This window comes from Rhinopithecus roxellana, chromosome 5, assembly GCF_007565055.1.
Source record: "Rhinopithecus roxellana isolate Shanxi Qingling chromosome 5, ASM756505v1, whole genome shotgun sequence".
Classification (NCBI taxonomy): Eukaryota; Metazoa; Chordata; class Mammalia; order Primates; family Cercopithecidae; genus Rhinopithecus; species Rhinopithecus roxellana.
The window spans coordinates 30,551,518-30,568,303 of record NC_044553.1 but is presented as its reverse complement, the minus strand read 5'-3'; the positions used below and the strand labels follow the sequence as shown (position 1 = coordinate 30,568,303).

Below are 16,786 nucleotides of genomic sequence, written 5' to 3'. Positions count from 1 at the left end.
TAGAGCAGATGAACTCACTTTATCCATCTAGTGTAGTTAGTATTGATCTAACCTGGCCTTTAAGTATTAGATTTGTTTAGTCACTGGTTTTCTGCAGCTTTAGGAGTGGAGTATGAAAACAGTCAATTATAAATGATTTTAAGATTAAGAAGTGAGATGCGTCTCTGTGTGGTCCATTTCATTTTAGCTCCACTAATAAAACATTCTGGGGACCATAATTATATTCCAGTTATAGCAGTAATAGATTCTAGATTTTTCAGGACAGTTTCAAGGAGTCAGTCCTTTTGTTCCCATAAGTAACATGTATTCAGACAACATGCCTTGATTTTGGTTTGGAGAATATGATCACTGTAATTTATAGCAGCAGTGAGAAGATTGGTAGGAAGCTCTACTTCAGCTTTGCCTATATCAAGTGCTGAATAAGGCATTTCTGGAAATGGAGAATCATGGTTGGGCTGTGCTGAAATAAATCTGAGCCTGGGGTAGAAAGAGAAAACTGCCTTCTATTGAATGCCTACTGTGTATATGTTTGGCACTGTGCTAGGTGCTTTCCCTATTGACAGCTGCTCTGGCTAGACTTATATCCTGGATCCAACTGCCACTTAAATAACATACCCCCACCCATCAACAACAACAAAAAAACAAACACATATGCCTCATGGGGCTTAGTTCATTAAGACTCGTCACAGCTGCCACACCCTCTTTAAGACCCTGGCACCATAATTAGGATAATAGAATCTCTGGGCTTGGAGCTATCTTTGAGGGCATCTAGTTAGAAGGGGTGGCAGCTGTTCTCTTTACCATGGAGTTTGAGAATGACACTGCTCAGTTCTCTCAATGGGAGGTGCAAAATATGTCTGGGGCTGTAGTCTCTGTAGGCAGTCCCACAAAAGATAAGGCAACGATAAACAAATGTGAAGCTTGAAATACGTCCTAGGCTGAAAAGGGCAATGGGAAGAAATATGGCTTACTGGAGCCCTCATACAATGTAAAAACAAACAAAAACTAAAAACGCCCTGGCAGAGACGTAATGTCAGGCCCCTGGATTCAGGGTAGAGGCCCACAAAAGGGATCCTCATTGACACAGGTTAACCCAGTGTCAAAGAAGAGTCTCTTCTCTTCTTTTCAGCAGCTCTGAAATACTAGCCGTCCTCAAGCCGCTTCTTCTTTGCCCTGTTATGAGAAAGCTGGGAAACTCTCTCCTTTTCCAGGAAAGAGGGTGAGGGACGGGGATTAAGGGGCATGGGACGAGAAAAAGCAGGTAGAGGTTCTGAAATGTCTGAGTAGTGGTAAATGCAATCGTCCTGGAAGCAGGGAGGGTATTTTACGCCCTCTCAAGGTCCCTTCGGTTCAAGGATACCGTCATTCTCCGGCTCTACTGAAGGGGAGGGCCTGCAACGTCCATGCTGCCATGGAAACGCGCCGCCGTGTTCCTTTTTCTTACGTGGGGCGGAGCACTCTGCCTCAGCTACCTATCATCCACGGGAGTTCTTGAGTGGCGGGCAGCGGCAGCGAATGGATGATCCGATATTGTGTGACGTGACGGGAAAGGGGGAGTTCGGGGCCGGTGGCGGCGGTGGCGACAGCGGCGACCTGGGGATCGATCTGGAGGGACTTGGGGAGCGTGCAGAGACCTCTAGCTCGAGCGCGAGGGACCTCCCGCCGGGATGCCTGGTACTGTTTGGAGAGAAATGGGAGTGCAGTGGGCTCTGAAGGCCTGGATTTCGGGTCTGAAAGGATGGCTGACCGGAGGGGGCGGGGTGGCAAGCATGGCGGCGGTGACGGGGAAGGGGTTGGAGGGCCCTAAGGAGGGGGTGGGGAAATGGTAGCTAAGAAGGCTTGGTGGTCGTGAGGAAAGCTGAAAGGCTGTGGGGCCTCTGGCGAACAGATTTTAGAAAACAGTCTTTTGGGGGGCGGTAGAGGCGCCAGAAGGACGTCGGGCGGGGGGGGGGGGGGGTGGTGGAAAAAGGGGCGGGGAGAGAAGAGGTTAGGAAGGAGGGGAAAGGGTGTCTACGAGAAGGTGATGAAAAAGACAGAGGGAGGAATAGGAAGGCTTATTGTAAATAACGAGGAACGGGGGCTTCGTAAGCATGATAGGAAAGTGCTTGCAGCAATTATAAATATAATATTCTAATTGTCGGATTCCTGAACTGGTCCCGTTTCCCAGCTCTTGTACTTCCGCCCCATTATTTAGGTTTAGACTGCGTGAGCAAGGCTAGTAGGTTACACGGAACTGATCTTTTGTTATTCCATTCCAGGGGAGCAGATGGACCCTACTGGAAGTCAGTTGGATTCAGATTTCTCTCAGCAAGATACTCCTTGCCTGATAATTGAAGATTCTCAGCCTGAAAGCCAGGTTCTAGAAGATGATTCTGGTTCTCACTTCAGTATGCTATCTCGACACCTTCCTAATCTTCAGACGCACAAAGAAAATACCGTATTGGTGAGTGATACCTTGTTTGAAAATGATTGAGCAGATTTTTTTTAAAAAACCAAAAACAACCAGCAAACGTGAGTATTTAGAAGATCATTATCTTCTCAATAAAGTTGATTGGAAAAATTGTTCACAGTAGGTTTCATTTTGAACTATTTCATTTATAATGGGGATATTTTGTATGTGTGTTTTTAGGATGTTGTGTCCAATCCTGAACAAACAGCTGGAGAAGAACGAGGAGACAGTAATAGTGGGTTCAATGAACATTTGAAAGAAAACAAGGTTGCAGGTGAGATGTTTAAAGCTATCGGTCCCCTTTGCATTTTTTGGGTGCTCTTGTTGGAGCTGGGTGAATTTAAACTTTATGTGGTTGTGCTGAATGTATGTAAGGAAGCCTACTGGGGTATCTGCATAGTAGTCACTCAAAAGTTGATGTGCTAGTGTCACTGATTAGATTGGTTTTGTCTGTATTCCTGATTTTGTATTAAAGTTTGGTGGTAAATGTCTTTTGTGCTAATATCCAGTAACTTTTTTCAGACCCTGTGGATTCTTCTAACTTGGACACATGTGGTTCCATCAGTCAGGTCATTGAGCAGTTACCTCAGCCAAACAGGACAAGCAGGTATACAGTGTTTGAAGGGGGTTATTTAAGTGTATTATCAAATTTATTCTTTTATCTGTACCTGTTGCCTCATCCCAAGGATAAAATCTTTTTCTTGTGGATTAGGAAGTGGGACTTGAGGGTTGTATTAGACAGTATTGTATTAGTACTGATAGCTGGAAACTCTTTTGTGACGGTAATAACAATTTTTATACCTACATTATTCAAATCATGATCTGTCTTGTGCATGTGAAACAAAATAAGCATTCCTCCTAGTAGAAAAAAAATTACTGAAAAGTATTTAGGGGCCAGGCCCGGTGGCTCATGCCTGTAATCCCAGCCCTTCGAGAGGCCAAGGCCAATGGATCACTTGAGGTCAGGAGTTTGAGACCAGCCTGGCCAACATGGTGAAACCCCATCTCTACTAAAAACACAAAAATTAGCTGGGCCTGGTGGCGCATGCTTGTAATCCCAGCTATTCAGGAGGCTGAGGCAGGAGAATCGCTTGAACTCGGGAGGTGGAGGTTGCAGTAAGCTGAGATTGTGCCACTGTACTTCAGCCTGAGTGACAGAGCGAGAGTCTGTCTCAGAAAAAAAAAAAAGATTTAGGAGTATTATCAGAACTATCAGGCACGTTTTCCATCTGTCAACCGAAGTAACCCACCAGTTTTAGATCTAGAATGTTTAATTCATACCCTAAACAGGATTCAATTTTTACTGTGTCTTATGCATATTTTTATAGTATCTATTTTTTGAGTTCATTCTCTGTGTTAGGTCCTGTATTGGACATTTGGCATATAGTATAATGTTATTTAATCCTATTCTTAAGGCAGCTGTACAATGAAGACATTGTTATTACTTCCATCTTATAGAGGGGAAAATTGATGGGCAAAGGAATTAGATAACTTGCTCTAGAGTACATTGCTAGTAAGTGACAGAGCTGGGATTTGAACCTGGTCCTTATGACTCTAATGCCTCCTCTTTCTTTCTAACTAGTCAGTGCTTCTCAGTCGTCTGCCCCAATACTTCTAAGGTCCAAGGAGAATGTAGAGAACATCAGGAGTTTTGGGGTGGTAGAAAGGGGAGGTGGTTAGAGAGGAGAATGTTAGCTCGAGATGGTTAAAGACTATTGCTTTTTCTTTTCTTTTTTTTTTTTTTTTTGAGACGGAGTCTCGCTCTGTCGCCCAGGCTGGAGTGCAGTGGCCGGATCTCAGCTCACTGCAAACTCTGCCTCCTGGGTTCATGCCATTCTCCTGCCTTAGCCTCCCGGGTAGCTGGGACTACAGGCGCCCGCCACCTCGTCCGGCTAGTTTTTTTTTGTATTTTTTAGTAGAGACGGGGTTTCACTGTGTTAGCCAGGATGGTCTCGAGCTCCTGACCTCGTGATCTGCCCATCTCGGCCTCCCAAAGTGCTGGGATTACAAGCTTGAGCCACCGCGCCTGTCCAAGACTATTGTTTTTTCTTAAAACGAAATGGTTTTTGGCTGGGCGCAGTGGCTCATGCCTGTAATCCCAGCACTTTAGGAGGCTCAGGCAAGAGGATCACTTGAGCCCAGGAGTTTGAGATCAGCCTGGGCAGCCTAGTGAGACCTTATCTCTACAGAAGAGAGAGAAAAAAAAGGGCTGGGCACAGTAGCTCACACCTGTAATCCCAGCACTTCGGGAGACTGAAGTGGGCAGATCACCCGAGGTTAGGAGTTTGATACCAGTCTGGACAACATGATGAAACCCAGTGTCTATTAAAAATACAAAAAAATTAGCCGGTGTGGTGGTGGGTACCTGTAATACCAGCCACTCAGGAGGCTGAGGCAGGAGAATCACTTGAACCTGGGAAGCAGAGGTTGCAGTGAGCCAAGATCGCGCCTCTGCACTCCAGCCTGGGCGACAGAGCGAGACTCTGTCTCAAAATAAAATAAAATAAAATATTAAAAAAAAATTAGCAGGGCATGGTGGTGCATGCCTGTAGCCCCACCTATTCAGGAGGCTGAGATAGAAGGATCACTTGAGCCTGGAGGATTGAGGCTGCAGTGAGCCATGATTGTGCCACTGCACTCCAGCCTGGTTGACAGAATGAGACCCTGTCTCAAAAGAAAAGCTTTTTTGGAGGTGTGTTTTATTTTACACTCTGTGTTTGTTTGTACGTATTTTTTTTTCCTTGCAAATCAAGTAAAATAAATGCTATAGAACAACCTGCAAACCGATGGGCTCATTGTGGCCTGCAGAAGTGTTTTATTTGGCCTACATAGGTGGTAAAATGTTAATATATTTGAATTAATTGATAGAATTTTAAAATGGGGAAATTTCTCATAAAGCTTAGATTTCTAGCTTCTGGCATTTCTTGTCTCTATTGGCAACAGTTGGCTGGAGTTATGAGTAGCAGTCAACCTCTGCTTATATGGCGCATTAGTGCTATGATTTGCCATAGTCACTAAATTCACTATTGTACTTGGACACTGAGGCCAGGTGTTCTTTTATCGTTTATCATAGTGCTTGTGCTTTTGTTCTTACACCCAGCTGCTTCACTCATCTATGTTACCTTGCTTTGATTTCTGTGGGCATTTAAATTTATGGTACCTCTTTAGGAACACGTGCCAGGCTTATCTATGTTTTTGTGGCTCAGCATCCTGGTTTGAGCCAGTGGGGACAGGAAGTATGCACATCCCTCATTGTGAATGAAGCAGTGCTATTTGAGAAGTTTCATGCTACTTCTTCTCATGTTAAATAAATGTGCAGGCACTGTGGCATGTGCTTTAAAGGGGCTTTTGCCATTGAGGAGCTTATAATTTAATAGGAGAGACATGTTAAATGAGTCATTACATCAATAGCTATTCCGTTACCACTGTGATCATTGCAAAGAGGAGAAAATATATATATAACGTAATCTAAAGGATAAGGGAGCACCTCTTTGTGGAATACAATCTGAACAATAAATATGAATTTGATAGGCATAGTTGAAGGGCTTGGGAGGGCATAGTTGAAGGGCTGCAGATTTCTATGTGCAGTATGCAAGGAGGAGCTTTCCAGACAGAATGAACTGTGTGTGCATAGGCCGTGAAGCTGGAAAGAATTTGGAGTTGATTCCAAAAGAATAAAATCCCTTCAAAACCCTTTTCTTTTTTTAAGATGGAGTCCCACTCTTGTTCCCCAGGCTGGAGTGCAATGGTGTGACCTTGGGTCACTGCAACCTCTACCTCCCAGGTTCAAGCGACTCTCTTGCCTCTGCCTCCTGAGTAGCTGGGATTACAGGTGCCCACCACTACTGCTGGCTAATGTTTGTGTTTTTAGTAGAGATGGGGTTTCCCCATGTTGGCCAGGCTGGTCTTGAACTCTTGACCTCAAGTGATCCACTTGCCTCAGTCTCCCAAAGTGCTGGGATTACAGGTGTGAGCCACCTTGACTGGCCAAATCCACCAAATTTATTCACATTTCCTGTTTTACTTTGTGTGTGTGTGTGTGTGTGTGTGCATGTGTGTATTAAGTTTTACATAGTTTTATCACCTGTGTAGGTTTGTATATGCACCACTACAGTCAAGATACAGTTCTAACACCACAAGGATGCTTATTGTTGCTCTTTTATAGCCACCCCTACCTCCCTCTTTTGCATCCATACCCCTGGCAACCATTAATCCATTTTTCACGTGTAAAATGTCATTTCAAAATATTATGTAAAATGGGATCGTACAGTGTGTAACCTTTAGTGATTGGCTTTTTTTTTTTTTTTTTGAGGCAGAGCCTCACTCTGTTGCCCAGGTTGGAGTGCAGTGACAAGGTCATGGTTAGTGCAGCCTCCACCTCCTGGGCTCAAGCAATCCTCCCGTCTCAGCCTCGCAAGTGGCTGAGACGACAGGCACATGCCACCACACCCAACTAATTTTTTAACTTTTTGTAGAGATGGGGTTTTGCTGTATTGCCCAGGCTGGTCTCCAACGCCTGGGCTCAAGCGATCCTCCTATCTCATCCTCCCAGAGTGCAGGGATTACAGGTATGAGCCACTATGCCCATCCCTGGGATTGGCTTTTTCAATCAGCATAACTTTTGGAGATCCATCCATGTGTTTGCATGTATCAATAGTTCATTTTTATTGCTGAGTAGTCTTCCATGCCGTGGATGTACCGCAGTTTGTTTAACCATTCATCGATTGAAGGACATCTGGGTTTTTTTTTTTCTTGTTTTTGACTACTATGAAGAAGCTGTTATAAACATTTATGAACAGGTTTTTCTTTTCTTTTTTCTTTTTTTTTTTTTTTTTTTTTGAGGTGGAGTCTTGCTCTGTCGCCCAGGCTGGAATGCAATCTCAGCTCACTGCAACGTCTGCTCCCGGGTTTAAGTGATTCTTCAGCCTCAGCATCCTGAGTAGCTGGGACTACAGCTGTGCATCACCACGCCTGGCTAATTTTTGTATTTTTAGTAGAGACGGGATTTTACCATGTTGACCAGACTGGTCTTGAACTCCTGACCTCAGGTGATCTGCCTGCCTCGGCCTCCCAAAGTGTTGGGATTATAGGTGTGAGTCACTGCGCCTGGCCATATGTACAGGTTTTTCTGTGAACGTAAGTCTTCATTTCTCTAGGATAAATGCCCAGATTTGCAATTGCTGGGTCATGGTAGTTGCATGTTTGTTTTTTTAAGAAACTGCCAAACTTTTCTAGAGTGGCCGTACTGTTTTGTAGTCCCATGAGCAATGTATGAGTGATCTAATTTTTTTCATCCTCACTGGCATTTGGTGTTTTCACTATTTTTTGTTTTAGCCATTACAAGTCTGTAGTGATACCTCATTGTTGTTTCAATTTGCATTTCCCTAATGGCTAATGATGGTGAGGGTCTTTTCACGTGCTTACTTGCTGCCTGTTATTTTCTTCAGGGAAATGTCTGTTCATATTTTTTGCCCATTTTGGGCAAATTGGATTTTTTTTTACTGTTGTGTTTTGAGAGTTCTTTATGTATTCTAGATACTAGTCTTTTGTAGAATATGTATTTTGCAAATATTTTCTCCCACTCTATCCTTTCTCTTCATAGGGTTTTTCATGGAGCAATTTTTAATTTTGGTGAGAGCTGTTAAATATTTTTAACAGAATAATATAAGTCATTTACTTTAAAAAGGGCTTATAAGCTGGGCGCAGTGGCTCAGGCCTATGATTTCAGCACTTTGGGAGGCCAAGGCAGGTAGATCACTTGAGCTCGGGAGTTTGAGACCAGCCTGGGCAATATGGTGAAATCCTGTCTTTACCAAAAATACAAAAAAATTAGCTGGGGCATGGTGGCACACATCTGTGGTTCCAGCTACTCAGGAGGCTGAGGTGGGAGGATCGCTTGAGCTTGGGAAGCAGAGGTTGCAGTGAGCTGTGATCGCACCACTGTACTCTAGCCTGGGCAGCATAGTGAGAACCTGCCTCAAAAATAAATAAATAAATAAGTATAATAAAAAGGGCTTATAATGAAAAGCAGAGAGTCCTTCCTTACCCTTGCTCCCTTTTCACAAAGGCAACTCTCTTTAACTGTTTATGGTTTTACTTCTTTGGGAGGTTATCTTCCTACCTCTAATACTATTGTAAAACTATAAATGTGTTTTATATGTAAAGTAATACTTTTGTATTGTCGTTTCTTGCTTTATCAGATTAAGACAGTTGAGTTCTGATAATGAAAGATGGGATAACTCAGCAACACCCTCCCAATTTTTTTGTTTTGTTTTGTTTTAAGACCGAGTTTCGCTCTTGTTGCCCAGGCAGGAGTGCAATGGCATGATCTCGGCTCACCGCAACATCTGCTTCCCAGGTTCAAGTGATTCTCCTGCCTCAGCCTCCCGGGTAGCTGGGATTACAGGCATGCGCCACCATGCCCGGCTAATTTTGTATTTTTAGTAGAGATGGGGTTTCTCCATGTTGGTCAGGCGGGTCTTAAACTCCTGACCTCAGGTGATCCACCCCGCTCGGCCTCCCAAAGTACTGGGATTACAGGCGTGAGCAACTGCACCGGCCCTCTCAATTTTGTTTTTTTGTTTTCACCTTCTCGATTTTTGATGGTAAATATTTTAATTCTTCTACTGGCTCCGTTTATACCTCTAAATAATATATTTAAACCTTTGTTTTCTCTTTCCATCAACTTTAGACAGTGGAGAAAAGTTTAACTTCAATACTGTTTTTTGTCTTAATCTGGATTATTTCATCTTTTTCTGATTCATCTAATGGTTCTACAAAATTTTTTTGAGTATTTTCTGTTTTGTTTTTTGAGATGGAGTCTTGCTTTGTTGCCCAGGCTGGAGTGCAGTGGCACCATCTCGGCTCACTGCAACCTCCACCTCCTGGGTTCAAGTGATTCTTGTCCCTCGGCCTCCCTAGTAGCTGGGATTACAGGCGAGTGCCACCATGTCTGGCTGATTTTTGTATTTTTAGTAGAGACGGGGTTTCACCATGTTGGCCAGGCTGGTCTCGAACTCCTGACCTCATATGATCTGCCCATCTCGGCCTCCCAAAGTACTTTCTAGTGAGTATTTTGTGTGTGCCAGGTGTTCTTGGATTTTGGGGGTACAAAGTGATCAGAAGAAATAAAAATCCTAGACCGTAATGTAGCTTACATTCTTATGTAGGGTATGGCAATATATGATAAATAAGTAAAATATGTAGTATGTTAGATGCTGATAAGGGCTGAAGAGATCAATATAGCAGAGAAGGAGAGAGGAAGCAACAAAGGAGTTGCAAGTTTATATAGGGTGTCTAGGGAGTGCTTCATTGATAGGACATTTGATTAAAAAGCTAAGTGAGGCCAAGGCAGGAGGATCTCTTGAGCCCAGGAGTTTGAGAGCAGCCTGGACAACACAGTGAGACCCTGTCTCTACAAAAAATACAGAGTAAACCAGGCATGGTAGTGTGCACCTGTGATCCCAGCTACATGGGAGGCTGAGGTGGGAGGATCACTTGAGCCTGGGAGGTTGAGACTGTAGTGAACCATGATTGCTTCACTGCACTCTAGCCTGGGTGACAGAGTGAGACCATATCTTAAAAAAAAAAAAAAAGTCTAAAGTGAGTAAGTGTATTTGTTGTTACCTGGGATAAGTGTGATCCGTGCATGTAGAATGGCAAGTGCAAAGACCCTGAGGCATGAGTGTCCCTGGAATATTTGAGAAATAGCAAGGAAGTTAGTGTGGCTGTAGTGGAGTGACTAGGAGAAGTGAGAGAAGAGGTCAGAGAAGTCAAAAGGGAACCAGATTATGTAAGGCATTGTGAGGAATTTGGCTCTTATTTTTAGTGAGATAGGAGGACATTTAAGGGTTTTGAGCAAGGGAATGACATGATCTGATTTAGATTTTTAACAGAATCACTCTGGCTGGTTAATTAAGAATAGACTGAAAGGAGGACAAGGCTAGAGGCAGGAAAACCAACCAGGAAACTATTGACATAATTTAGCAAAATGTGATAGTGGCTGGACCAGGGTTGAAGCAGATGAAGAATGGTGAGATTCCGAGTATTTGAAAAGAGGATTCGGCCGGGCGCGGTGGCTCAAGCCTGTAATCCCAGCACTTTGGGAGGCCGAGACGGGCGGATCACGAGGTCAGGAGATCGAGACCATCCTGGCTAACACGGTGAAACCCCGTCTCTACTAAAAACTACAAAAAACTAGCCGGGCGAGGTGGCGGCGCCTGTAGTCCCAGCTACCCGGGAGGCTGAGGCAGGAGAATGGCGTGAACCCGGGAGGCGGAGCTTGCAGTGAGCTGAGATCCGGCCACAGCACTCCAGCCTGGGTGACAGAGCGAGACTCCGTCTCAAAAAAAAAAAAAAAAAAAAGGAAAAGAGGATTCAAAGATAGATCAGATGTGGAGTGTGAGAGACAAGAAGGAAGTAATAATTATTCCAGGTTTGTTTTGCTTTGAGTAGCTGGGACTACAGATACATGCCACTGTGCCTGGCAGATTCCAAGTTTTTGATTTGAGCAACTAGAGTAATGGAATGACAATTAAGATGGAGAAGACTGCAGCAGGGGAAGTTCAGTTTTAAACATGTGAAACATTGTGCTATCTTTTCTTTTTTTTTTTTTTTTTTTTTTTTTTTTTTTGAGACGGAGTCTCGCTCTGTCTCCCGGGCTGGAGTGCAGTGGCCGGATCTCAGCTCACTGCAAGCTCCGCCTCCCGGGTTTACGCCATTCTCCTGCCTCAGCCTCCCGAGTAGCTGGGACTACAGGCGCCCGCCATCTCGCCCGGCTAATTTTTTGTATTTTTTAGTAGAGACGGGGTTTCACCGTGTTAGCCAGGATGGTCTCGATCTCCTGACCTCGTGATCCGCCCGTCTCGGCCTCCCAAAGTGCTGGGATTACAGGCTTGAGCCACCGCGCCCGGCCTGTGCTATCTTTTCAACAGCCAGTTGGATGTGTTGAAGAGGTTATTGGACAAAGAGGCCTGGAGCTCAGGGGGAAAAGTCTAGGCTGGAGATTTAAATTGCAGACTCATAAGCAGATAGATAGTATTCTAAACCATGAGTCTGGATGAGGTCATTAAGTGGGTGAATGCAGCTAGAAAAGAGGTCCTAGGTCTCACGGAGCCTGCCAGCATTTAGAGACCAGGGACATGAGGTAAAAACATCAAAAGAAACTAAGAAGAGCTCAAAGCGTGTGTGTGGTTTTGTGCTGTCCTTCATTGCTTCTTTTCTACCATTTGCAATATTTGCTCTTGAACTTTCTTTCCCTGTGTTTCAAGGTCATTTTTTTGGTCCTTCCAGTTATATAGATAATGTTCTATTTAGTTCTTGTAAAAATCTTTACTTAGTCTTCTTTCACTTGCTTGGGTCACGGTTCCCAACTTTGCAAATTTATATTTTCACCTCTTTTATGTTTATTAAAGTTATGCCTAACGCTCTTTTTATGAACTATTAATTGCATAGAAAGTTGCAGGGAAGCAAAGATGGCATCTGTAATTCTGCCACCCAGAGGCTAATTGCTGTAAACATTTTGGCATCTTTTCTCTCTTTTTTTATTCATTTGATTTATATGGTTGACATCATGTGGAAAGTAAAAGTATATGTTTGCTGATGTTTTGCTTAAAAACGTGAACATTTTTCCCATGACAATTAAAACTTAACATATTCCACAGATTTTTTATTTTAAAAGTTTAAGCCCACAGAAGAAATGAAAGAGTATACATTTGTTCTGTGTGTTGTACTTTTTTGGGGGGGATGAATTGTTTAAAACTATGTTGCAGACATCAGATTTCTCCTTAATATGATGTCCCCTTATTCTGTATAATTGTAGTACCATTATCACACTTAAATAATTCCGTAATATCTAATTATACGGTTCAGATTTTCCCAGTTGTCTCAAAGATGTCTGTTATCTTGTTTTATTGATTGGTTGGTTGATTGGATCTAAGATCCAAATTCAGGTTCACATTTTGTATTTGATTGTTTCACGCTTTTTTTTTTTTTTTTGGAGATAGACTCTTTCTCTGTTGCCCAGGCTGGAGTGCAGTGGGGCAGTCTCGGCTTACTGCAACCTCCACCTCCTGGGTTCAAGCGATTCTCCTGCTTCAGCCTCCCAGGTAGCTGGGACTACAGGCACGTGCCACCACACTGGTTAATGTTTTTTTTTTTTTTTTTGAGATGGAGTCTCACTCTATCGCCCAGGCTGGAGTGCAGTGTCATGATCTCGGCTCACTGCAACCTTCGATTCCTGGGTTCAAGTGATTCTCCTGCGTCAGCCTCCCCAGTAGCTGAGACTACAGGTGCGTGCCACCATGCCTGGCTAATTTTTTGTATTTTTAATAGAGACAGGGTTTCATCATGTTGGCCAGGATGGTCTCGATCTCCTGACCTTGTGATCCACCTGCCTCGGTCTCCCAAAGTGCTGGGATTACAGGCGTGAGCCACCGCACCCAGCCTAATTTTCGTATTTTTGGTAGAGACAGGGTTGCATCATGTTGGCCATGCTGGTTTTGAACTCCTAACCTTGAGTAGTCCATCCACTTTGGCCTCCCGAAGTGCTGGGATTACAGGGATGAGCCACTGCATCTGGCCCTGTTTCATACATTTTTAATGGTGATATAATATTTTATTAATATATTATAAATTTAATCATTTCCTTAATGCTGAACTTAATAGGTTGTTTCTTAATAACAGTAGACTTTTAGAAATAAGCTTTCAAAGGATTGTTCCATATTTCAAATTATTTCTTACAATAGAAATTATCAGAATTACTAGGTATGTGTGTTTTTAAAGGTTTGATGCATATTTCCAAATGATTCTCCAGAAAGTATTTGTTTATCTATACTCATTAGAAGTGTATGGTGATGCTTATTTCATGTTAGTTTGAGTAACACTGAATAGTAATACAGGATTAAAAATCTGTTTTTTCTAATTTAATTAGCAACAGATGGTTTCTCTGATTTCTTTACATGTTTAAAGATACTTGGCCGGGTGCAGTGGCTCACATCTGTAATCGCAGCACTTTGGGAGGCCGAGGCAGGTGGATCACCTGAGGTCGGGAGTTCAAGACCAGCCTGACCAACGTGGTTAAACACTGTGTCTACTAAAAATACAAAATCAGCCGAGCGTGGTGGTACACGCCTGTAATCCCAGCTACTCGGGAGGCTGAGGCAGGAGAATCGCTTGAACCTGGGAGGTGGAGGTTGCAGTGAGCCAAGACTACACCATTGCTCTTCAGCCTGGGTGACAGAGCGAGACTCCATCTCAAAAAAAAAAAAAGAAAGAAAAAAGATATTTGTATTTCTTTTTTTTTTTTTTGAGACGGAGTCTCGCTCTGTCGCCCAGGCTGGAGTGCAGTGGCCGGATATGAGCTCACTGCAAGCTCCGCCTCCCGGGTTTACGCCATTCTCCTGCCTCAGCCTCCTGAGTAGCTGGGACTACAGGTGCCCGCCACCTCACCAGGCTAGTTTTTTGTATTTTTTAGTAGAGCTGGCGTTTCACTGTGTTAGCCAGGATGATCTCGATCTCTTGACCTCGTGATCCACCCGTCTCGGCCTCCCAAAGTGCTGGGATTACAGGCTTGAGCCACCGCGCCCGGCCAATTTTTTGTATTTTAAGTAGAGACGGGGTTTCACCATGTTAGCCAGGATGGTCTTAATCTCCTGACCTCGTGATCTGCCCGCCTTGGCCTCCCAAAGTGCTGGGATTATAGGTGTGAGCCACTATGCCCGGCCGGTGTTAACTGATTTTAGAAATATATGGGGTTTGCTTGTGCCCGTAGTTGAAGGCTGCAGTAAGCTGTGATCGCGCCACTGCACTTTAGCCTGGGAGGCAGACTCTGTCTCTTTTTTTTTATCTTGAGATGGAGTCTCGCTCTGTCGCCAGGCTGGAGTGCAGTGGCGCGATCTCGGCTCACTGCAACCCCCACCTCCTGGGTTCAAGCAATTTTCCTGCCTCAGCCTCCTGAGTAGATGGGACTACAGGTGCGTGCCACCACACCCAGCTAATTTTTGTATTTTTAGTAGAGACGGGGTTTCACCATTTTGACCAGGATGGTCTCGATCTCTTGACCTTGTGATCTGCCTGCCTTTGTCTCCCAAAGTGCTGGGATTACAGGTGTGAGTCACTGCGCCTGGCCCAGACTCTGTCTCTTTTTTTTGTTTTGTTTTGAGACGGAGTCTTGCTCTGCCACCCAGGCTGGAGTGCAGTGGCCGGATCTCAGCTCACTGCAAGCTCCGCCTCCCGGGTTTATGCCATTCTCCTGCCTCAGCCTCCCGAGTAGCTGGGACTACAGGCGCCCGCCACCTCACCCGGCTAGTTTTTTGTATTTTTAAGTAGAGACAGGGTTTCGCCATGTTAGCCAGGATGGTCTCGATCTCCTGACCTCGTGATCCGCCCGTCTCGGCCTCCCAAAGTGCTGGGATTACAGGTGTGAGCCACCGCGCCCGGCCAGACTCTGTCTCTTAAAAAAAAAAGTAAAAAATAAAAAGTGTGTGTTTGTATTTATATACATATATAAGCTTCTTACCTGAATTTTGTTTGGACTCTCTGGTTCTATATATGTATTCTAAGATTTTTTTACTAAAATATTTCTGTGAACTTTTAAAATGTTTTCTGAGCCCTTTCTCTGCTCATCCGATGCATATCTTTTCTTGTCACTTGTCAGTAATTCTTCTGAAGGCAAGATTTTTCCACCTCTACTCAAAAATATAAAATTCAAGTATGTTGACGCCTTATTTTTTCTTCACTTAATTCTGTAGAGGATGTTGAATTGTTAATCTTTTAGGTGCTTTTTGTAGAAAGAAGCACTATAAAGATGAGGTATTTTACTTTTTCAGGTTTGGCTAAGAGGTGGTTGGTATGTGTCGGGGGTCAGAGTGCTTTGATTAAAGTGTTCCAAACTATCTGGGAACACATGATTATATCCTTCTGCTGTGTAGTGTTCTGGGAATGTCAGTGGAATCTGCTCCTGCTTTGGAGGAAGAGAAGGGAGAAGAGTTGGAACAGAAGGAGAAAGAGAAGGAAGAAGATACTTCGGGCAATACTACACATTCCCTTGGTGCTGAAGGTAGCCTTGTGTCTTTTGCAGAATAACAGACTGTTCTAACTTCCTTTAACATGATCGTTCAGATGTCTAAATTTCTCCTCTTTATTAGGTTACAGATTTCTCATAATTAAATTGAGAGTCATTAAGAAATTTGCTAGTAATGTAAAATGTTCCACCTGATTTGGTGTTCAGGAAATTGAAGTTCATTGGTTAGCTCCTTTCTGCATATTGAGTTTTCTTCCTTTTGTATTCATTTATTTTTCAAATATTTTTGGAATGTGTACTTTGTGGGGTGGAAGTACAATCCGAATTGCTGTGACTGTGGGTGTAGTTTATGATGTACCTTTAGAAAACAGACATAGTCTACCGTATTAAGTGCTTATAAGGTTTTATAGTATGAAGTATTTTTACTTTATTACACATTTTCCACCTTCATCTTTAATACACGTATTTATTTTTTCATTTTTTATTTATTATTTTGAGACGGAGTCTTGCTCAGTTGCCCAGGTTAGAGTTTAGTGGCATGATCTTGGCTCACTGCAACCTCCGCCTCCTGGGTTCAAGCCATTCTTGTGCTTCAGTCTCCCAAGTAGCCAGGATTACAGGTGTGCGCCACCGCACCTGGCTAATTTTTGTATTTTTAGTAGAGATGGGGTTTTACCTTGTTGGCCAGGCTGGTCTTGACCCTCTGACCTTAAGTGATTTGCCCACCTCGGCCTCCCAAATGCTGGGATTACAGGTGTGAGCCACCATGCTCGACCATATTTATTTTTTATTTTTGAAAAATTTGGGGGGTGCACAGGGCTTTGAGGTGAAGGACTTAACAGGACCCTTCTTTGCTGAGGAAAGCAGCTTGTACATTGCATAATGTTAATGTTGTGGGACGATACCTAATTTCTTGGTGTTTTGTTCCTAGATACTGCCTCATCACAGTTGGGCTTTGGGGTTCTGGAACTCTCCCAGAGCCAGGATGTTGAGGAAAATACTGTGCCATGTGAAGTGAACAAAGAGCATCTACAGTCAGTAACCACCAACTCTGGTTATACCAGGCTATCTGATGTGGATGCTAATGCTGGTATGAAACATGTTTTCTGGCATTTGGAGTTGTTGTGTTTTCTCCCATACTAAAGGTAGTTATTTTTTCCTTGATAAGTTTTGTAGCTATCCAAATTAATATAATCTAAGTCATTTAGTAAGGTTGAAGAGTTTTCTGGTAAATACTTGTCAATTGTTGGTTTGTGGGCTGAGGTTTTCTTTAAGTTATTGGTTACTTTATAGAATGATGCCTGTGTGTATTTGTA

The 16,786-nt window shown here is 43.5% G+C and overlaps 1 protein-coding gene across 1 annotated transcript in view; it reads left to right on the top strand.

Moving 5' to 3' along the window:
- Window positions 1-1,539: 1,539 nt before the first annotated feature.
- The window catches only part of TP53BP1 (tumor protein p53 binding protein 1), an 86,646-nt gene continuing 71,399 nt past the window's right edge, over window positions 1,540-16,786 (top strand). The window contains exons 1-6 of the mRNA XM_010383797.1: window positions 1,540-1,674; window positions 2,259-2,443; window positions 2,630-2,723; window positions 2,972-3,056; window positions 15,379-15,506; window positions 16,402-16,560. Coding sequence (XP_010382099.1) covers window positions 1,668-1,674; window positions 2,259-2,443; window positions 2,630-2,723; window positions 2,972-3,056; window positions 15,379-15,506; window positions 16,402-16,560 — 658 coding nt within the window. The 5' untranslated portion in view covers window positions 1,540-1,667. The remainder of the gene's footprint in view (window positions 1,675-2,258; window positions 2,444-2,629; window positions 2,724-2,971; window positions 3,057-15,378; window positions 15,507-16,401; window positions 16,561-16,786) is intronic.